At 38.0% G+C, this 23538-nt stretch overlaps 2 protein-coding genes across 3 annotated transcripts in view; one reads left to right on the top strand and one right to left on the bottom strand.

Annotated features, from left to right (window-relative positions):
- The window catches only part of LOC139938781 (uncharacterized), a 46897-nt gene that overhangs the window by 11712 nt on the left and 11647 nt on the right, over nt 1-23538 (top strand). The gene's annotated exons all lie outside the window — the stretch shown is intronic.
- Nucleotides 2220-3071, bottom strand: LOC139938097 (galanin receptor type 2-like). Its single transcript, XM_071933477.1, has one exon. It carries the CDS (start codon nt 3069-3071, stop codon nt 2220-2222), a length of 852 nt encoding a protein of 283 aa, XP_071789578.1.

Below are 23538 nucleotides of genomic sequence, written 5' to 3'. Positions count from 1 at the left end.
ATTTGAAGATGTAAATGATTGGATTGATCACAGAGTTCATTTTGTAAATGCTTATGAATACACTGGTAAGTGTGAATGAACAATTGTTGAAGCTCTGTCCTGGCAAGCAGATAAGTAAGTACAAAGTATAGGGTGTCCACATCACAACCAATGCACCCATGACAATCTTAAGCATGCTGATCACATTCTGTCTGGCCTGGAAAAGCCTAAGGGCTGCTCCTTGTACATTCTGTCGTTGGAATCGTTTAGCACTTCTCTTGAGAGTGGCTTGGATCTTGTAGTAAGCCCAGCTCATAAAAATGATGGGCAGCAAGTAGGCAAATAGGAAGAAGAGCACAGATGTTACATCCTCCAATGTGTCAAATGAGTCAGTCATTCCACAACCAAGCCAGTAGGTATCATTGCTTTCATTCCATGTGAACAAACTTGGGCTTGAAAATAAAATCGACATCCCTAATGCTACAAAAATTTTCATGATAACTTTTTTAGGAGACATCATTCTGGAGTAGTGCAATGGATGCACTATTCCTATATATCGTTCATAGGTCACCAGACACAGACCGTAACTTGATGAGTAGGCCATACAAATAAATAAAAAGTTGCTCCTGACAATCCGACAATAGACCTCTCTACCGACCAAACTCTTCGGTAGATACTGCTCAGCTGTCGCATTGATCCAAATTAAGTTACAGCAGTAAATGCTGTCAACAACAGCAAGATATGCCAGCAAGTAGTTTGTCATATTATGAAGGCTTTTGGTGCGAAAGATGACCAGCCAAGCTAGAGTGTTGAAAACCATTCCAACTGCTCCTTGTACAAGTGGAGTTATAATAATCCATTCATACATTTTCAGTATTATGAACGCTGGTTTTAACCTGATGCTGGTAGGTAGTGATTGTATAGTTACCAATTTCAGTAATTGTTTTCAAAATTCATGTGCTGATCACAAACACACAAGATATGTTGGAGTTATTCCTCAGTCTGATGAACGATTGCACACAGTCTTTGTGTTTTCTACATCAAGTGACGCTGTGATAAGATTCTTTAACTCTCCTCTTTGCTGCTGAAAAGTTTGACGTAGTCTCTGAATGCCAGAGAATTTCATTAGCCTTATACAATTGAGAACAAGTCCAATGTTGACAGCAATCATAAATAAGTGATGAAGTCCAAGATGGTCAGGCACAAATCTCCTGGTCTGCTCTCTGCTGTCATTCCTTGACACTGTTATATTTCTGAGAGTGTTCCTCCACAGTTTTGGTAGAATTCTCATCCAGACGAGTGTAGGTTTGACAGGAGATTTCAACTGTTGTGCTCGCTAAAATGGACTTGACAAGGTTTGATTGCCAGTCTCAATTTTTTGTATAACGTTATATTGGAACCTTTGCTGGCATCAAAGACTCATTTTATATTCTCGTTAAGGCATTTTTTTTGCTATGTCGATATCATCATGATGAAAGACTAGAGATGAAATTTGTTCGATGAATATTAAATGAGGGCAGGGAACAAAAATAACCCCATTAACCTTCAACGGGTTTTACCTCAATATTTGAGCTTTAGTGAGTATACTGTGACAGGAGATGATTATGAATAATTTCCATCCTCATCGTCTGCACCAAATGCGAAGCTATACCACTGACAATATAATACTAAAAATAATAGTAATAAAGTCGAATGCGCACATATCGACCCAGCTGGGTGTTCAAGGCGCAGAATGCTGTCATAAAATAAAGGTCAACTATTTTTTTTAAAGTGCTGGCTGTTTCAGAGACTGATTTATTGGGTTTTTTTTCTTCAGATTTACAACCAAATTTAGACCGACATATATGGAGTTATAAATATTTTTTTGTTTCAATCTTGCAACTATTTTGATGAGTTGGGAATTCATCAACACATTTAAATCTTACAAAATGAACAAATGAAACTTGCGCGCAGAGTGCTTTACACAAAACAATGCATATTAAGACTCGCTGGTTTGTGATATCAATAAACTTATACTAGCCAACAATTTTGTCGATGTGAATAAATCATTGGCTGTTCATTCTCAGCTTGGATTTAGCTAGTATTGAAACAGTATTTGCTCCACTTTCCTGCTACATGTATGAGAATACTTTAGTAACCTTTATAGACCAATAAACAACCAGCTTACAGAAATTTGAGTAAATGTTTTAGAATGGTTATGGTGCATGATTTGATGGGATTGAGGTCTCCTGCTGTCCTGCTTACATGTTTTGTTCATTCATAGCAATCTGTTCACCGATCTGATTTGGCCTTGGGGGTCGACCATTGCAACAACACAGCATGTCTTGAAAACCTTTTCGAAACTTCTTGTGTTTGAAGATGTAAATGATAGGATTAATCACAGAGTTCATTTTGTACATAAAAACAAGTGCTAAACGCAATGCGAATGGATAACTGTTGTTGCACCACTCTCTCATTGCATCTGGCAAGCAGATAACTAATTCAAAAGACTTTGGGGTCCACAGAACAATCAGTGCACCCAAGACGATCTTAAGCATGATGATCACATTCTGTCTAGCCTGTAAAAGCTCAAGGGCTGCTCCTTGTACATTCTGCTGTTGAAGTTGTTGAGCACTTCTCTTGAGAGTGGCTTGGATCTTGTAGTAAATCCAACTCATAAAAAGGATGGGCAGCAGGTAGGCAAATAGAAAGAAGAGCACACATGATACATTGACCATGGTGTCATATGTGTCAGATGGTTTACAATCAAGCCAGTCAGCATTCCGTGTAAACAAAAGTGGGCTCGAAAATAAAACTGACATCCCCAACGCTATGAAAGTTATCAAGATAACTTTTTTAGGAGACATCATTCTGGGATAGTGCAGTGGATGCACTATTCCTATATATCGTTCATAGGTCACCAGACACAGAGCATAGCTTGAAGAGAAGAGCGTTATCCAATATATAAAGCCACTGTAGACAGTCCGACAAAAGATCTCTCTACCAATGAATCTCTCTGGTAGCTGGGCCGTAGTTGTGACCGTACGCAAAATGATTTCACAGCAATAAATGCTATCGACAACAGCAAGATATGCCAGCAAGTAGTTTGTCATATTATGAAGGCTTTTGGTGCGAAGGATGACCAGCCAAGCTAGAGTGTTGAGAACGATTCCAATAGTTCCCTGTATAATAAAAATGATTAAAGAGATATAAATCCAATCAAACATTTTCAGTATTTTGATTACCGTTAACAACCGCTATTTTCTGGTGGCTGGGTCATAGTTGTGACTCTAAATAAAATGAATTCAAAGCAATAAATGCTGTCAACAACAGCAAGATATGCCAGCAAGTAGTTTGTCATATCATGAAGGCTTTTGGTGCGAAGGATGACCAGCCAAGCTAGAGTGTTGAGAAAGATTCCAGTCATTGCTTGTACAAAATGAGAGATATTAATCCATTCATACATTTTCAGTTTTTGGTTACTGTTAACAGCCGCTATTTGCCTCTGAAATATCAACTACAATCCTGAACTGATGCTAGTAGTGGTTGATCGGAGTTGTCAATGTTCATCAAGGAAGTTCTGTAAATGTGAGTTTACATGTAGCAAGATCATGTCTTTCTTCATTTGTTGATTACACATCAGAAAATATGTTGGAGTTATTCTTCAGTCTGATGGGTGACTTTGTTTGGGAAAAAAATCTTCAATTCTCCTCTTTGCTGCTGAAAGTTTGATGTAGTTTCTAAATGCCAGTGAACTTCAGTCGTTTTACACCTAAACGAGAACAAGTTCAATGTTGACAGCAATCATAAAAAAGTCCAGCATGTCCAAGATACTCGGCCAAAGATCTCCCGTTCGGCTTTTTGCTGTTGTTCCTTGAAACTGTGCTTTCTTAACTACAGTGTTCATGCAATGGTGAGAAAATGTTCACAAGTTGAAGTCTGATGGAACAGCATTACATAAACCTTGTAAAGGTGTTGTTAATGAATGCCGCTTGTCCAACAATCATTCAGTCAAATAACGAGAATCTGCGTTGGTGGTATATCATATTCTAAATGTGCCTTTGTATCGTTTTCCCCTTTTACTGTTGTAAGCCCTGCTGCGGTCGTGACGTCTATTCATTAACATTGTTTGCTTACCTAATTTTTGAACAGTGCCTTTTGTGCTATCTTGTAGTTAGTATCATTGTGTTCGGTCTCCCCTTTCATGTTTTATTGCTTTTTGGTTCTACCTTCTATGTTTTACCTATGGTTTTACAGACTTTGAGTGAGATTAAAAAGAAATAGTAATAATAATAACAGGATTTATATAGCCCCATTTACCAAAGGATGCAAACAAATTGAAGCTCGTCAATTTTAGCCTTTTAACTACTGTTGTGTAATTTTGACTTTTAATTGAACAATAACAAACCAAATTGAATTGAATTGTATTCAATAAACACACCATAACACACCCCTGCAAAATTGCTGAATTGCTTTTTGATGAAAGTTTCTTTCAAGGAATGAAGTAATAAATAGCTCATAAGAGAACAATAACTGTCTCTCGCTAAAAGCTGAAATTATTATAGCAGTTTTTTTGTAATGTCATAATAAAACCTTTGTCCGGCGTCAAAAGCTCATTCTGAGTTGTTTCTAAGGCATTTCTTGAGCAAGTTCGAGTGGGCACATTTAGTCCACCAGTGGTCGACCACAGACTAGCAACGCACATGCGCAGTGACGTACTCACCCGAACGACTTGTTTGGTAGTCTAGTCAACCTTCCACCTTTTCGCTAAAGTGTCACTGGTTCCCCTCTGCGCTTAACACATGTTAGAATGGAACATGCTGTTGGGACCAGTGAAGAAACCATGGGCTCGAGGCTGGTTCCAACTGGTCCACCACAGTAGTCAACCAATGGTCGACCAGCCTGGGTTAGAGTCAAAATGGTCAACCTTTAGTTAAAATGGTCAACCTTTATCACATGCCTGTGATATTTTTTCACAGGACTCCGGAAAGTACTGAGTATACAGTGCTAACACACATCGGTGTATGGGTAAAAACCAAAATTAATATTCTTTATCCCCGATGCAAATTTAACATCTATTATATCGTTGCGGTACCCGCTGCCAAAACATAGGATTTGAACTGCCTGTAGCTGCCGGGCAACCTCGGTAGTCTAGTTGGTAAGACACTGCTCTAGAATTGCAAGGGTCGTGGGTTCGAATCCCACCCGAGTAACATGCCTGTGATATTTTTTTCACAGGACTCGGGAAAGTACTCAGTATACAGTGCTAACACACATCGGTGTATGGGTAAAAACCAAAATTAATATTCTTTATCCCCGATGCAAATTTAACATCTATTTTAACCATTGTGCACACTCAAACTTGCTCCTTGTATTGTCAGTATTAATGATTATTAAAAGAGCACATTAAATAAAAGCCACCCCCCCCCCCCCCCATTAAACCTTCAACAGGTTGTTGTTGGTGGGAACTAATATCTCATCAATATATTTAGCACTAGCGAGTTAACTACACCGTAGGATAGGAGGACATTATGAATGATCTAAATTTCTCACCGTTTGCACTCATGTCGAATTTACATCACTGTCAATATTCTGTAGAGCTCAACTATTTTTAAAAGTGCTGTTTCTGAGACTGCTTTATTTTTTTATTTATTTTTTTTATTTGTCCATAGAATGGAACCCTGTGGAATACCAGAGGGCACTGTTTTAAAGTCAGATGAAATACATGTACCATCCACAATTACTCTATAATTTCAATTGCTCAATATACTCTACGATGAACACATTGGGATGCATATTGTAGGAATTCATTGGCCACTAAAGAAAATTATGGTTGACGGGATCAAAAGGCTTTAAGTTTTTGACACAGTGTTTGTTTACAATTGTATGATTCAAGAAACTGTATTTACCTGTGTGGACAAAACTTAAAGTGTAGGACTAAAGAATGGTTATGGTGCATTGTTTGATGTGATTGAGGTCTCCTGCTGTTCATCTAAAATGTTCCATTCATTCATAGCAATCTGCACACCAATCGGGTCTGGCCTTAGAGGTCCACCAATGCAACAACACAGCATGTCTTGAAGACCTTTCCGAAACTTCTTGTATTTGAAAATGTAAATGATGGGATTGACCACAGAGTTCATTTTGTACATGATTTCGAATGCAAAGTTTAGAGTGACTGAATAATGAATGTAGCACCATTCTTGCATTGCATCTGGTAGGCAGATTGCCACATACAAAGACGCTGGTGTCCACAGAACAACCAATGCACCCATGACAATCTTAAGCATGCTGATCACATTCTGTCTTGCCTGTAAAAGCCTGAGGGCTGCTCCTTGTACATTATGCAGTTGGAATTCTTGAGCACGTTTCTTGAGAGTGGCTTGGATCTTGTAGTAAGCCCAGCTCATGAAAAGGATTGGCAGCAGGTAGGCAAATAGAAGGTAGAGCACATCCTCCAATGTCTTAGATGAGTAAATCCGTTTGCAACCATTAACACTGTTTGTATCATTGCTAAAGTTCCATGTGAAAAAACGTGGGCTTGGAAAGAGAATCGACATCCCTAATGCTACGAAAATGATCATGATAACTTTTTTAGGAGACATCATTCTGGGATAGTGCAATGGATGCACTATTCCTATATATCGTTCATAGGTCACCAGACACAGAGCATAACTTGATGAGTAGAGTGTACAAACAAATATAAAGCCGCTCCTGACCATTCGACAGTAGATCTCTCTACCAATCAAACTCTCTGGTAGGTAAGTCTCAGCTGCGACATTGATCCAAACTAAGTGACAGCAAAAAATGCAGTCAACAACAGCAAGATATGCCAGCAAGTAGTTTGTCACATTATGAAGGCTTTTGGTGCGAAGGATGACCAGCCAAGCTAGAGTGTTGAGAAACATTCCAACTGCTCCTTGTACAATTTTAATGATAGTTTCCAATTCCATTTTTAGTATTTTGAATATTTTTGTTTGCCAGAGCTGCAGTCTTGAGTACTTGTTCGTCGTTGTCCACTTTTATCAATGAAGAACTGTACATATGTTAATGTGCGATGATTTCTCACTTCACATTTTGATCACATTCTCAAAAGATGTAATAGAGATATTCTTCAGTATGATTGGCGAATGCAAACAGTCTTTGAATGTATTACACCAAGTGATATTGCAGTAAGAATCTTCAATACTACTGTCTGCTGCCGAAATGTTTGATGCAGTTTCTAAATGCCAGTGAACTTCGGTCGTTTTACACATAAACTGAGAACAAGTTCAATGTTGACAGCAATCATAAATAAGTGTTGAAGTCTAAGATGGTAAGCCAAAGATCTTCACGTTTGCTCTCTGCTGTTATTCCTTGAAACTGTGCTTTCTCAATGACAGCGCTCATTGAATTACAAATAGTCAATGTATGGAGTGCAATGGTGAGAAAATGTTCACAAGTTGAAGTCTGATGGAACATCATGACATAAACCTTGTAAAGGTGTTACTAATGAATGCCGCTCACCAACAATCATCCAGTCAGATGACAAGAATCTACTTTGGTGGTATACCACATTCAATAAACACACCTCTTGCAATCCTGCGAAATTGCTGAATTAATTTTAGATTATAGCTTCCTTTGAAGTAATAACTCATTTATAAGAGAACATTAACTCTCATTTGCTAATAGGTGTAACTACTACATGTAGGTAAGTTTTTTATAACGTTATAATTGAGCTTTTACCTGGCATCAAAAACCATTTCGTTTTTTCATTATGATGAAAGAGATTGAAATTTTTTAATGAATATTAAATTGATGCATGGTCCTTTGAAGTAATAACTCATTTATAAGAGAACAATAACTCTCATTTGCTAATAGGTGTAACTACGACATGTAGGTCAGTTTTTTATAACGTTATAATTGAGCTTTTACCTGGCATCAAAAACCATTTCGTTTTTTCATTATGATGAAAGAGATTGAAATTTTTTAATGAATATTAAATTGATGCATGGTACAAAAGTTACCAAATTAACCTTTAACAGGTTGTTGTTGGTGGGAACTAATATCTCATCAATATATATTTAGCACTAGCGAGTTAACTGTGACAGGAGGTCATTATAAATGATCTAAATCTTGACCGTTTGTACCTACAGGTTGTAATGGTGAATCTACACCACAGTCGGGAGCCTCTGTCCAGGGGCTGTTTTCACAAAGCAGTCAAATTCATCACAAGACAATTTGTCAGTATTGCCATGGTGATTTCCATTGTGATATCACTCGTTATTGTGCAACTGCGATTGATTTGCAGTTAAAAAGTCAATCTAAGGTCTTTGTGTAATTGACCCAAGGTCAACTTTTTTTAAGAGCTCTCTTTCTGACTGCTTCATTGTGTTTTTGTTTTTTAAGTTTATCCTTAGACCCTAGTCACACATAAGGCAGAATGTGCTGGAAATGCCATTGAAATGAAAATTTGTTGTATGTTCCTGGATGTTCGAAGTGCATTCTGAACTTTCTGACTGCATTCTGGGTGCATTCCAAATATTCGAGCCCATTCTTGTGGCTGGTTAGAATATTTTGCTCTTGCTAAAAACTTTCAAAGTCATTTGAAGTGGAGCAAAAATTGAACGGCATTCTAAGTGTTTATTCTAACTGCACTCTGATTGCATTCTAATCGCATTCAAGGGAAAATTAAAATCAGCTGTTGGTCCAGGGGTCCATAATCAGTGGTGGTTGGGCTTAGACTGATGAAAATGCTAGATTCTGCAGCATTTCATACCTTAAGGGGAGCCTTCGCAGTACATTCTTAACAATCGAGCTGCTATCTGTTTGAATTTGTTGACGTTCAACCACATTTAGTGGACATTCCAGAGGAGTTCTGACTGCATTTGAGGTTTATCGAACATCATTCTTAAAAAGCTTGGTCAATTTGAAATTCCCTCCCGAATATGACATGAGTTTTGAAAATTCCTCATTCCGGCTGGTTCTTCTTCGTTCCTGCTGATTCTGAAAAAGGGTGACTGGGGCTTTAGAATGAATACCCTTTGGAATACCAGAGGGCGCTGTTTTCAATACAGATGAATGATCAACAACAATTACTCTATGGCCTTTTTTAAAACCAAAACTTCGGCTTTGGATTCGGCTTGAGGCTCCGTTCTCTCGTCTCAAGCCCTGAGCGCGAATACACAAAGCACGTGCAATTGTCAGAACCAGCAAGGCTAAGCTAGCCTGAGCCAAATCCAAAGCCGAAGCCTGGTTTTGAAAAGGGCCTATGTGTTCTATAGCTTAATCTACTCTACGATGAACACTTTGGGGTGCATAATGTAGGTTGTATGAATTCACTTTCCACTATTAAAAGAAAATAATTGTTAATCAAAAGGCCTGAAATTTGTGAAACTGTTTTGATTTACAATTGTGTTATTCAAGAAATTGTATTTACCTGTGTAGAAAAAACTCAACGTGAAGGATTTTTAAATTGTTATGGTCCATGGTTTGATTTGATTGATTGCTCCTAGTGTTCTTCTAACACGTTTTGTTCATTCATAGCAATATGAACACCGATCTGGTTTGGCCTTGGAGGTCGACCAATGCAACAACACAGCATGTCTTGAAGATCTTTCCGAAACTTCTTGTATTTAAAGATGTAAATGATTGGATTGATCACTGAGTTCACGTTGTACATGAATTGGGATACAATAGTCAGTTTGAGTGAAGAATCGGATAAGCACCATTCCGTCATTGCATTTGGTAAGCAGATAATAAAATGGAAAATAAGTGGTGTCCACAGCACAACCAATGCACCCATAACAATCTTAAGCATGCTGATCACATTCTGTCTAGCCTGTAAAAGCTCAAGGGCTGCTCCTTGTACATTCTGTTGTTGAAGTTGTTGAGCGCTTCTCTTGAGAGTGGCTTGGATCTTGTAGTAAGCCCGGCTCATAAAAATGACAGGCAACAGGTAGAGAAGTAAAATGGCGAGCACAGACTGTACCTCCCTCACTCTGACAAATGAGTTAGTTTGTTTACAAACAACACTGCTGGTATCATTGTTAGCATTCATTGCAAACAGACTTGGGTGTGAAAATAAGATTGAAACTCCAAGCGCAATGGAAATGAAGCAGATAACTTTTTTAGCAGACATCATTCTGGGATAGTGCAGTGGATGCACTATTCCTATATATCGTTCATAGGTCACCAGACACAGAGCATAACTAGATGAGTAGACTAACACTTGCCCTATAAAGCCGCTTCTGACAATCCGACAATAGATCTCTCTACCAATGAAACTCTCTGGTACATGTAGGTACTTCTCCGCTGTTGCATTGATCCAAATTAAGTTACAGCAATAAATGCTGTCAACAACAGCAAGTTATGCCAGCAAGTAGTTTGTCATATTATGAAGGCTTTTGGTGCGAAGGATGACCAGCCAAGCTAGAGTGTTGAGAATCATTCCAATGGTTCCTTGTACAATTCCAATAATAGAAGCCCACTCATACATTTTCAATACTTTGAACACTATCGTTTGCCCGATGTTATCTGGATGAATCTCATCCAGACTGTGTTTTGTAGTGGATCTGTTTTGCGAGCTTTTATCAATGTTTAGCATGTAAATTTTACCATTTTCATCTTGTTACTGGACAATAACTTAATTGAATTGAATGAGTGTGACTTGACAGAAGATTTCAACTGCTGCTCTTATTAACACAATATGAGCTGACAAGGTTTTGTTTGCCAAACTCAAAACCTTTTAAAAATACAAGTCCTTAAGTGATTTTTTTTTCATCTTACAGGAAGGAGACAGGCCCTTGATTTTAAATTGACGAGTATTGACCAAATCACACTAAAAGCCAAATCTTGATGATGAGGCCCCAGAATATAATTTTATCTCCTGCACTTGAACTGATTGTATTACTCCAATCAAGGTATACATGTAGCACACAGTACACATTGCACAATACAAATGCACAGTCATTTACAGGTACTGGACATATTTGATATATCATATCTCACTCTTTTATGTTACATTTTTTTCTATGTATTATATGTACTATTTTTACTAACTGGTTTTTGTAATCTGTACTGTACATTTCGGCTTTTAGCCGCTGTATTGCAGTATTTTAATAAACCACGAATTATAATTTGCTAATTGTCACTAGGTGTAACCCAACAATGCATACAAAACTTGTGAAATTTTGGCTCAATTTGTCATATCGAAGTAGCAAGATATCTGACAATAATGAAAGAAAATACACCCTTGTTGCACAAATGTGTGTGCTTTCAGATGCCTGAGAAAGCCTTCAGGCCTGAATTTTTCCTCAGATTCAAATGTTTTAGTGAGAAATTACCTCTTTCTCAAAACTACTTTAATTCAGAGGGAGTCAGGTCTCACAATGTTTTACACTATCAAGAGCTCTCCAATGCTCGTTACCAAGTAAGTCTATAACGCTAATAAATATTTTTTCGTAATTACCAAAAGTGTCCAATGCCTTTAAGGCAAAAGGTCAACACACTGCCAGCTTCATGAAACATACAACTTAATTTTAACAATATTAATTTTGGTTTTTGCATCAGGGATAAACTTGACATCTATAAATTTGTTACAGTACCCGCTGCCAAAACATGGGAATCGAACTGCCTCTAGCTACCGGGCAGTCTCTGTGGTCTAACTAGTAGGACACTGCTCTAGAATTGCTAGGGTCGTGGGTTCAATTCCCAATCGAGTAATATGCCTGTGATATCTTCTCACAGGACTCGAGAAAGTGCTGAGGATACAGTGCTCACACACATCGATGTAAGGGTGAAATCTAAAATTTATATTCTTTATCCCCAACGCAAATTTAACATCTATTAAGTTTACAATGATTCAATAAGCCCTAAAAATGGCAATAATTCTGGAATAAAATGATGAGTAAAACACAAAACAATATCAACAGCGAGCTCTAGGATCTTATCCCTCTCAGATTATTAGTATTTTGAGCATGGTTTGATGAGAACTGAGGGCTCCTGTTGTCCATCTTACATGTTTTGTTCATTCATAGCAATCTGAACACCAATCCGATTTGGTCTTGGAGGTCGACCAATGCAACAACACAGCATGTCTTGAAGACCTTTCCGAAACTTCTTATATTTGAAGATGTAAATGGTAGGATTGATCACAGAGTTCATTTTGTACATGATGTTGAATACATTAAGTACAGAGGGTAAAGAATTGATGTACATGTAGCACCTTGCGACTGGCAAGCAGATAATGTAATACAAAGACAGTGGTGTCCACAGAACAAACAGTGCACCCATGACAATCCTTAACATGCTGATCACATTCTGTCTGGCCCTAAAAAGCTCAAGGGCTGCTCCTTGTACATTCTGCTGTTGGAGTTGTTGAGCAGTTCTCTTGAGAGTGGCTTGGATCTTGAAGTAAGCCCAAGCCATATAAAGAATTGGCATCAGGTAGGCAAATAGAGAGAAGAGCACAAATGTTACACTCTTCATAGTGTCAAATGAGTCAGACAGTTTACAACCAGGCCAGCTGGTATCATTGGTAGCATTCCTTGTGAACAAAATTGGGCTTGAAAATAGAAATGACATCCCTAATGCTATAAAAGTGATCAAGATAACTTTTTTAGGAGACATCATTCTGGGATAGTGCAATGGATGCACTATTCCTACACATCGTTCATAGGTCACCACACACAAAGCATAACTTGATAAGTAGGCTGACACTAGCCCTATAAAGCCGCTGCTGACAGTCCGACAATAGATCTCTCTACCAACGAAATTTTCTGGTGGCTGGGTAAAAAATATGACTGTATTCAAAATGAATTCAGAGCAATAAATGCTGTCAACAACAGCAAGATATGCCAGCAAGTAGTTTGTCATATTATGAAGGCTTTTGGTGCGAAGGATGACCAGCCAAGCTAGAGTGTTGAGAATGATTCCAGTTATTGCCTGTACAAAATAAGTGATATTAATCCATTCAGACATTTTCAGTTTTTGGTTACTGTTAACAGCCGCTATTTGCCTCTGAAATATCCACTACAATCCTGAACTGATGCTAGTAGTGGTTGATCGGAGTTGTCAATGTTCATCAAGGAAGTTCTGTAAATGTGAGTTTACATGTAGCAAGATCATGTCTTTCTTCATTTGTTGATTACACATCAGAAAATATGTTGGAGTTATTCTTCAGTCTGATGGGTGACTTTGTTTGGGAAAAAAATCTTCAATTCTCCTCTTTGCTGCTGAAAGTTTGATATAGTTTCTAAATGCCAGTGAACTTCAGTCGTTTTACACCTAAACGAGAACAAGTTCAATGTTGACAGCAATCATAAAAAAGTCCAACATGTCCAAGATACTCAGCCAAAGATCTCCCGTTCGGCTTTTTGCTGTTGTTCCTTGAAACTGTGCTTTCTTAATTACAGTGTTCATGCAATGGTGAGAAAATGTTCACAAGTTGAAGTCTGATGGAACAGCATGACATAAACCTTGTAAAGGTGTTACTAATGAATGCTGCTTGTCCAACAGTCATCCAGTCAAATGACGAGAATCTGCGTTGGTGGTATATCATATTCTAAATGTGCCTTTGTATCGTTTTCCCCTTTTACTGTTGTAAGCCCTGCTGCGGTCGTGAGGTCCATTCATTAACATTGTTTGCTTACCTAATTTTTGAACAGTGCCTTTTGTGCTATCTTGTAGTTAGTATCATTGTGTTCGGTCTCCCCTTTCATGTTTTATTGCTTTTTGGTTCTACCTTCTTTGTTTTACCTATGGTTTTACAGACTTTGAGTGAGATTAAAAAGAAATAATAATAATAATAACAGGATTTATATAGCCCCATTTACCAAAGGATGCAAACAAATTGAAGCTCGTCAATTTTAGCCTTTTAACTACTGTTGTGTAATTTTGACTTTTAATTGAACAGTAACAAACCAAATTGAATTGAATTGTATTCAATAAACACACCATAACACACCCCTGCAAAATTGCTGAATTGCTTTTTGATGAAAGCTTCTTTCAAGGAATGAAGTAATAGCTCATAAGAGAACAATAACTGTCTCTCGCTTAAAGCTAAAATTCTTATAGCAGTTTTTTTGTAATGTCATAATAAAACCTTTGACCGGCGTCAAAAGCTCATTCTGAGTTGTTTCTAAGGCATTTCTTGAGCAAGTTCGAGTGGGCACATTTAGTCCACCAGTGGTCGACCACAGACTAGCAACGCACATGCGCAGTGACGTACTCACCCGAACGACTTGTTTGGTAGTCTAGTCAACCTTCCACCTTTTCGCTAAAGTGTCACTGGTTCCCCTCTGCGCTTAACACATGTTAGAATGGAACATGCAGTTGGGACCAGTGAAGAAACCATGGGCTCGAGGCTGGTTCCAAATGGTCTACCACAGTAGTCAACCAATGGTCGGCTAGCCTGGGTGCGAGTCAAAATGGTCAACCTTTAGTTAACCATTGTGCACACTCGAACTTGCTCCTTGTATTGTCAGTATCAATGATTATTAAAAGAGCACATTAAATAAAAGCCACCCCCCCCCCCCATTAAACCTTCAACAGGTTGTTGTTGGTGGGAACTAATATCTCATCAATATATTTAGCACTAGCGAGTAGGATAGGAGGACATTATGAATGATCTAAATTTCTCACCGTTTGTACTCATGTCGAATTTACATCACTGTCAATATTCTGTAGAGCTCAACTATTTTTAAAAGTGCTGTTGCTGAGACTGCTTTTTTTTTTTTTTTTTTTTTATTTGTCCATAGAATGGAACCCTGTGGAATACCAGAGGGCACTGTTTTAAAATTAGATGAAGTACATGTACCATCCACAATTACTCTATGTTTTCAATTGCTCAATATACTCTACGATGAACACATTGGGATGCATATTGTAGGCATTCATTGGCCACTAAAGAAAATTATGGTTGACTGAATCAAAAGGCTTTAAGTTTTTGACACAGTGTTTGTTTACAATTGTATGATTCAAGAAACTGTATTTACCTGTGTGGACAAAACTTAAAGTGTAGGACTAAAGAATGGTTATGGTGCATGGTTTGATGTGATTGAGGTCTCCTGCTGTTCATCTAAAATGTTCCATTCATTCATAGCAATCTGCACACCAATCGGGTCTGGCCTTAGAGGTCCACCAATGCAAGAACACAGCATGTCTTGAAGACCTTTCCGAAACTTCTTGTACTTGAAGATGTAAATGATGGGATTGACCACAGAGTTCATTTTGTACATGATTTCGAATGCAAAGTTTAGAGTGACTGAATAATGAATGTAGCACCATTCTTGCATTGCATCTGGTAGGCAGATTGCCACATACAAAGACGCTGGTGTCCACAGAACAACCAATGCACCCATGACAATCTTAAGCATGCTGATCACATTCTGTCTTGCCTGTAAAAGCCTAAGGGCTGCTCCTTGTACATTATGCAGTTGGAATTCTTGAGCACGTTTCTTGAGAGTGGCTTGGATCTTGTAGTAAGCCCAGCTCATGAAAAGGATTGGCAGCAGGTAGGCAAATAGAAGGTAGAGCACATCCTCCAATGTCTTAGATGAGTAAATCCGTTTGCAACCATTAACACTGTTTGTATCATTGCTAAAGTTCCATGTGAAAAAACGTGGGCTTGGAAAGAGAATGGACATCCCTAATGCTACGAAAATGATCATGATAACTTTTTTAGGAGACATCATTCTGGGATAGTGCAATGGATGCACTATTCCTATATATCGTTCATAGGTCACCAGACACAGAGCATAACTTGATGAGTAGAGTGTACAAACAAATATAAAGCCGCTCCTGACCATTCGACAGTAGATCTCTCTACCAATCAAACTCTCTGGTAGGTAAGTCTCAGCTGCGACATTGATCCAAACTAAGTGACAGCAAAAAATGCAGTCAACAACAGCAAGATATGCCAGCAAGTAGTTTGTCACATTATGAAGGCTTTTGGTGCGAAGGATGACCAGCCAAGCTAGAGTGTTGAGAAACATTCCAACTGCTCCTTGTATAATTTTAATGATAGTTTCCAATTCCATTTTTAGTATTTTGAATCTTTTTGTTTGCCAGAGCTGCAGTCTTGAGTGATTGTTCGTCGTTGTCCACTTTTATCAATGAAGAACTGTACATATGTTAATGTGCGATGATTTCTCACTTCACATTTTGATCACATTCTCAAAAGATGTAATAGAGATATTCTTCAGTATGATTGCCGAATGCAAACAGTCTTTGAATGTATTACACCAAGTGATGTTGCAGTAAGAATCTTCAATACTACTGTCTGCTGCCGAAATGTTTGATGCAGTTTCTAAATGCCAGTGAACTTCGGTCGTTTTACACATAAACTGAGAACAAGTTCAATGTTGACAGCAATCATAAATAAGTGTTGAAGTCTAAGATGGTCAGCCAAAGATCTTCTAGTCTGCTCTCTGCTGTTATTCCTTGAAACTGTGCTCATCTCAATGACGGCCTTCATTGGATTACAAATAGTCAATGTATGTGAGTGCAATATTGAGAAAATGTTCACAAGTTGAAGTCTGATGGAACATCATGACATAAACCTTGTAAAGGTGTTACTAATGAATGCCACTTGCCCAACAATCATTCAGTCAAATGACAAGAATCTACTTTGGTGGTATATCATATTCAATATAAACACACCTCTTGCAATCCTGCGTAACTGATGAATTAATTTTAGATTATAGCTTCCTTTGAAGAAATAACTCATTTATAAGAGAACAATAACTCTCATTTGCTAATAGGTGTAACCGCAATCCTGAGAAATTGCTGAATTAATTTTAGATTAAAGCTTCTTTTGAAGTAATAACTCATTTATAAGAGAACAATAACTGTCATTTGCTAATAGCTGTATAGATCTCCTAGTCTGCTCTCTGCTGTTATTCTTTGAAACTGTGCTATCTCAATGACAGCGCTCATTAAATTACAAATAGTCAATGTATGTGAGTGCAATGGTGAGAAAATGTTCACAAGTTGAAGTCTGATGAAACATCATGACATAAACCTTGTAATTAGGTGTTACTAATGAATGCCACTTGACCAACAATCATCCAGTCAAATGACAAGAATCTGCTTTGGTGGTATATCATATTCAATAAACACACCTCTTGCAATCCTGCGAAATTGCTGAATTAATTTTAGATTATAGCTTCCTTTGAAGAAATAACTCATTTATAAGAGAACAATAACTCTCATTTGCTAATAGGTGTAACCGCAATTCTGAGAAATTGCTGAATTAGTTTTAGATTAAAGCTTCTTTTGAAGTAATAACTCATTTATAAGAGAACAATAACTGTCATTTGCTAATAGCTGTATAGATCTCCTAGTCTGCTCTCTGCTGTTATTCCTTGAAACTGTGCTTTCTCAATGACAGTGCTCATTGAATTACAAATAGTCAATGTATGTGAGTGCAATGGTGAGAAAATGTTCACAAGTTGAAGTCTGATGAAACATCATGACATAAACCTTGTAATTAGGTGTTACTAATGAATGCCACTTGACCAACAATCATCCAGTCAAATGACAAGAATCTGCTTTGGTGGTATATCATATTCAATAAACACACCTCTTGCAATCCTGCGAAATTGCTGAATTAATTTTAGATTATAGCTTCCTTTGAAGAAATAACTCATTTATAAGAGAACAATAACTCTCATTTGCTAATAGGTGTAACCGCAATTCTGAGAAATTGCTGAATTAGTTTTAGATTAAAGCTTCTTTTGAAGTAATAACTCATTTATAAGAGAACAATAACTGTCATTTGCTAATAGCTGTATAGATCTCCTAGTCTGCTCTCTGCTGTTATTCCTTGAAACTGTGCTTTCTCAATGACAGTGCTCATTGAATTACAAATAGTCAATGTATGTGAGTGCAATGGTGAGAAAATGTTCACAAGTTGAAGTCTGATGAAACATCACTCATTATTGTGCAACTGCGATTGATTTGCAGTTAAAATCAATCTTAGGTCTTTGTGAAATTGACCCAAGGTCAACTTTTTTTGAGAGCGCTGTTTCTGACTGCTTCTTTGTTTTTGTTTTTAGTTTATCCTTAAACCCTAGTCACACATAAGGCAGAATGTGCTGGAATGCCATTGGAATAAAAATTTGTTGTATGTACCTGGATGTTCGAAGTGCATTCTGAACTTTCTGACTGCATTCTGGGTGCATTCCAAATATTCGAGCCCATTCTTGTGGCCGGTCAGAATATTTTGCTCTTGCTAAAAACTTTCAAAGTCATTTGAAGTGGTAACAGCATTCTAAGTGTTTATTCTAACTGCACTCTTCTTATGGCATTCCAACAGCATTTGAGACATTCTGATCGCATTCAAGGGAAAATTGAAATCAGCTGTTGGTCCAGGGGTCCATAACCAGTGGTGTTGGGCTTACAATGATGAAAATGCTAGATTCTGCAGCATTTCATACCCTAAGGGGAGCCTTCGCAGTACATTCTTAATATTCAAGCTGCTATCTGTTTGAATTTGTTGACGTTCAACCACATTTAGTGGACATTCCAGAGGAGTTCTGACTGCATTTGAGGTTTATCGAACATCATTCTTAAAAAGCTTGGTCAATTTGAAATTCCCTCCCGAATATGACATGAGTTTTGAAAATTCCTCATTCCGGCTGGTTCTTCTTCGTTCCTGCTGATTCTGAAAAAGGGTGACTGGGGCTTTAGAATGAATACCCTTTGGAATACCAGAGGGCGCTGTTTTCAATACAGATGAATGATCAACAACAATTACTCTATGGCCTTTTTTAAAACCAAAACTTCGGCTTTGGATTCGGCTTGAGGCTCCGTTCTCTCGTCTCAAGCCCTGAGCGCGAATACACAAAGCACGTGCAATTGTCAGAACCAGCAAGGCCAAGCTAGCCTGAGCCAAATCCAAAGCCGAAGCCTGGTTTCGAAAAGGGCCTATGTGTTCTATAGCTTAATCTACTCTAAGATGAACACTTTGGGGTGCATAATGTGATTGATTGCTCCTAGTGTTCTTCTAACACGTTTTGTTCATTCATAGCAATATAAACACCGATCTGGTTTGGCCTTGGAGGTCGCCCAATGCAACAACACAGCATGTCTTGAAGACCTTTCCGAAACTTCTTGTATTTAAAGATGTAAATGATTGGATTGATCACTGAGTTCACGTTGTACATGAATTGGGATACAATAGTCAGTTTGAGTGAAGAATCGGATAAGCACCATTCCGTCATTGCATTTGGTAATCAGATAATAAAATGGAAAATAAGTGGTGTCCACAGCACAACCAATGCACCCATAACAATCTTAAGCATGCTGATAACATTCTGTCTTGCCTGTAAAAGCTCAAGGGCTGCTCCTTGTACATTCTGTTGTTGAAGTTGTTGAGCGCTTCTCTTGAGAGTGGCTTGGATCTTGTAGTAAGCCCGGCTCATAAAAATGACAGGCAACAGGTAGAGAAGTAAAATGGCGAGCACAGACTGTACCTCCCTCACTCTGACAAATGAGTTAGTTTGTTTACAAACAACACTGCTGGTATCATTGTTAGCATTCATTGCAAACAGACTTGGGTGTGAAAATAAGATTGAAACTCCAAGCGCAATGGAAATGAAGCAGATAACTTTTTTAGCAGACATCATTCTGGGATAGTGCAGTGGATGCACTATTCCTATATATCGTTCATAGGTCACCAGACACAGAGCATAACTAGATGAGTAGACTAACACTTGCCCTATAAAGCCGCTTCTGACAATCCGACAATAGATCTCTCTACCAATGAAACTCTCTGGTACATGTAGGTACTTCTCCGCTGTTGCATTGATCCAAATTAAGTTACAGCAATAAATGCTGTCAACAACAGCAAGTTATGCCAGCAAGTAGTTTGTCATATTATGAAGGCTTTTGGTGCGAAGGATGACCAGCCAAGCTAGAGTGTTGAGAATCATTCCAATGGTTCCTTGTACAATTCCAATAATAGAAGCCCACTCATACATTTTCAATACTTTGAACACTATCGTTTGCCCGATGTTATCTGGATGAATCTCATCCAGACTGTGTTTTGTAGTGGATCTGTTTTGCGAGCTTTTATCAATGTTTAGCATGTAAATTTTACCATTTTCATCTTGTTACTGGACAATAACTTAATTGAATTGAATGAGTGTGACTTGACAGAAGATTTCAACTGCTGCTCTTATTAACACAATATGAGCTGACAAGGTTTTGTTTGCCAAACTCAAAACCTTTTAAAAATACAAGCCCGTAAGTGATTTTTTTTTCATCATACAGGAAGGAGACAGGCCCTTGATTTTAAATTGACGAGTATTGACCAAATCACACTAAAAGCCAAATCTTGATGATGAGGCCCCAGAAAATAATTTTATCTCCTGCACTTGAACTGATTGTATTACTCCAATCAAGGTATACATGTAGCACACAGTACACATTGCACAATACAAATGCACAGTCATTTACAGGTACTGGACATATTTGATATATCATATCTCACTTTTTTATGTTACATTTTTCTATGTATTATATGTACTATTTTTACTAACTGGTTTTTGTAATCTGTACTGTACATTTCGGCTTTTAGCCGCTGTATTGCAGTATTTTAATAAACCACGAATTATAATTTGCTAATTGTCACTAGGTGTAACCCAACAATGCATACAAAACTTGTGAAATTTTGGCTCAATTTGTCATATCGAAGTAGCAAGATATCTGACAATAATGAAAGAAAATACACCCTTGTTGCACAAATGTGTGTGCTTTCAGATGCCTGAGAAAGCCTTCAGGCCTGAATTTTTCCTCAGATTCAAATGTTTTAGTGAGAAATTACCTCTTTCTCAAAACTACTTTAATTCAGAGGGAGTCAGGTCTCACAATGTTTTACACTATCAAGAGCTCTCCAATGCTCGTTACCAAGTAAGTCTATAACGCTAATAAATATTTTTTCGTAATTACCAAAAGTGTCCAATGCCTTTAAGGCAAAAGGTCAACACATTGCCAGCTACATGAAACATACAACTTAATTTTAACAATATTAATTTTGGTTTTTGCATCAGGGATAAACTTGACATCTATAAATTTGTTACAGTACCCGCTGCAAAAACATGGGAATCGAACTGCCTCTAGCTACCGGGCAGTCTCTGTGGTCTAACTAGTAGGACACTGCTCTAGAATTGCAAGGGTCGTGGGTTCGAATCCCAGTCGAGTAATATGCCTGTGATATCTTTTCACAGGACTTGAGAAAGTGCTGAGGATACAGTGCTCACACACATCGATGTAAGGGTGAAATCTAAAATTTATATTCTTTATCCCCAATGCATATTTAACATCTATTAAGTTTACAATTATTCAATAAGCCCTAAAAATGGCAATAATTCTGGAATAAAATGATGAGTAAAACACGAAACAATATCAACAGCGAGCTCTAGGATCTTATCCCTCTCAGATTATTAGTATTTTGAGCATGGTTTGATGAGAATTGAGGGCTCCTGCTGTCCATCTTACAGGTTTTGTTCATTCATAGCAATCTGAACACCAATCCGATTTGGCCTTGGAGGTCGACCAATCCAACAACACAGCATGTCTTGAAGACCTTTCCGAAACTTCTTATATTTGAAGATATTGATCACCGAGTTCATTTTGTACATGGAGCTGAATACATAAACCACAGAGATTAAAGAATTGATGTAGCACCTTTCTGTCGTTGCACCTGTCAAGCAGATAATGGACAAAAAAGACAGTGGTGTCCACAGAATAAACAAAGCACCCATGACAATCCTTAGCATGCTGATCACATTCTGTCTGGCCCTAAAAAGCTCAAGGGCTGCTCCTTGTACATTCTGTTGTTGGAGTTGTTGAGCACTTCTCTTGAGAGTGGCTTGGATCTTGTAGTAAGCCCAACTCATAAAAAGGATGGGCAGCAGGTAGGCGAATAGAAAAAAGAGCACAAATGTTACATCAAATGAGTCAGACAGTTTACAACCAAGCGAGCTGGTATCATTGCTAGCATTCCATGTGAACAAACTTGGGCTTGAAAATAGAAATGAAACCCCTAATGCTATAAAAGTGATCAAGATAACTTTTTTAGGAGACATCTTTCTTGGATAGTGCAATGGATGCACTATTCCTATATATCGTTCATAGGTCACCAGACACAGAGCATAACTAGATGAGTAGGCTGATATTAAACCTATAAAGCCGCTGCTGACAGTCCGACAATAGATCTCTCTACCAATGAAATTCTCTGGTAGCTGGGTCATAGTTGTGACATAAAGCAAAATGAATTCAAAGCAATAAATGCTGTCAACAACAGCAAGATATGCCAACAAGTAGTTTGTCATATTATGAAGGCTTTTGGTGCGAAGGATGACCAGCCAAGCTAGAGTGTTGAGAACGATTCCAATAGTTGCTTGTACAAAATAAGAGATATTAATCCATTCATACATTTTCAGTTTTTGATTACTGTTAACAGCCGCTATTTGCCTCTGAAATATCAACTACAATCCTGAACTGATGCTAGTAGTGATTGATCGGAGTTGTCAACGTTCATCAAGGAAGTTCTGTAATTGTGGATGCCAGAGATCATTTCTCACTTCATGTGTTGATCACACAAACAGAAGATATGTTGGAGTTATTCTTCAGTCTGATGGGCGAATGCAAACAGTCCTTGAATTTTCTACACCAAGTGATGTTGTGTATCTTCAACGATGGCTGCTGGAGTGTTTTATGTTGTTTTTAATGACCAGATAACTTCATCAAAAGCCTTATATGAACTGAGAACAAGTCCGTTGTTGACAGCAATCATATTTAAGTGATGATGTCCAAAATGGTCAGCCACAGATCTCCCAGTTTGCTCTCTGCTGCTGTTCCTTGAAACTCTGTTTTGGTTCTGAGAGTGTTCCTCCACAGTTTCAGTAGAAATCTCATTCAGATGAGTGTAGGTTTGACAGGAGATTTCAACCGTTGTCCCCATTAACATGTCACACATAGTCTTGACAAGGTTTTGTTTGTCAGACTCAGAGCCTGGCAATCAGAATATGTCATTGATTTACTGAAAGTTTACAGATGCAAAAAGCTTAAGTGCTTATGTCATCACATTTGACAGGTACAATGTAAGTACGAAGGATGACCAGCCAAGCTAGAGTGTTGAGAATCATTCCAATGGTTCCTTGTACAATTCCAATAATAGAAGCCCGTTCATACATTTTCAATACTTTGAACACTATCGTTTGCCCGATGTTATAGTCTTAAACTGATGCTGGTAGTGATCGATCGTAGTTGTCAACTTTCATCCATGAACAACTGTACATGTTGATGTAATAAGATTTTTTCTCACTTCCGTTTTCGATCACAAACACACAAAGATATGTTGGGGTTATTCTTCAGTCTGATGGGCAAACGCAAACAGTCTTTGAGTTTTCTGCACCAAGTGATGTTGCTTAGTTTCTTTAATACTGTTTGCTGCTGAAATGTTGTACGTAGTTTCTAGGTAGAACTTGAATAAACTTAGAACAAGTCTATTGTTGACAGCAATCATACATAGGTGACAAAGTCGAAGATGGTCAGCCACAGATCTCCAAGTCTGCTCTCTGCTGATGTTCC

This window comes from Asterias amurensis, chromosome 6 (genome assembly GCF_032118995.1).
Source record: "Asterias amurensis chromosome 6, ASM3211899v1".
Lineage (NCBI taxonomy): Eukaryota > Metazoa > Echinodermata > Asteroidea > Forcipulatida > Asteriidae > Asterias > Asterias amurensis.
Note: the sequence above shows the minus strand (reverse complement) of the source record. Positions and strands in the feature narration are given on the sequence as shown.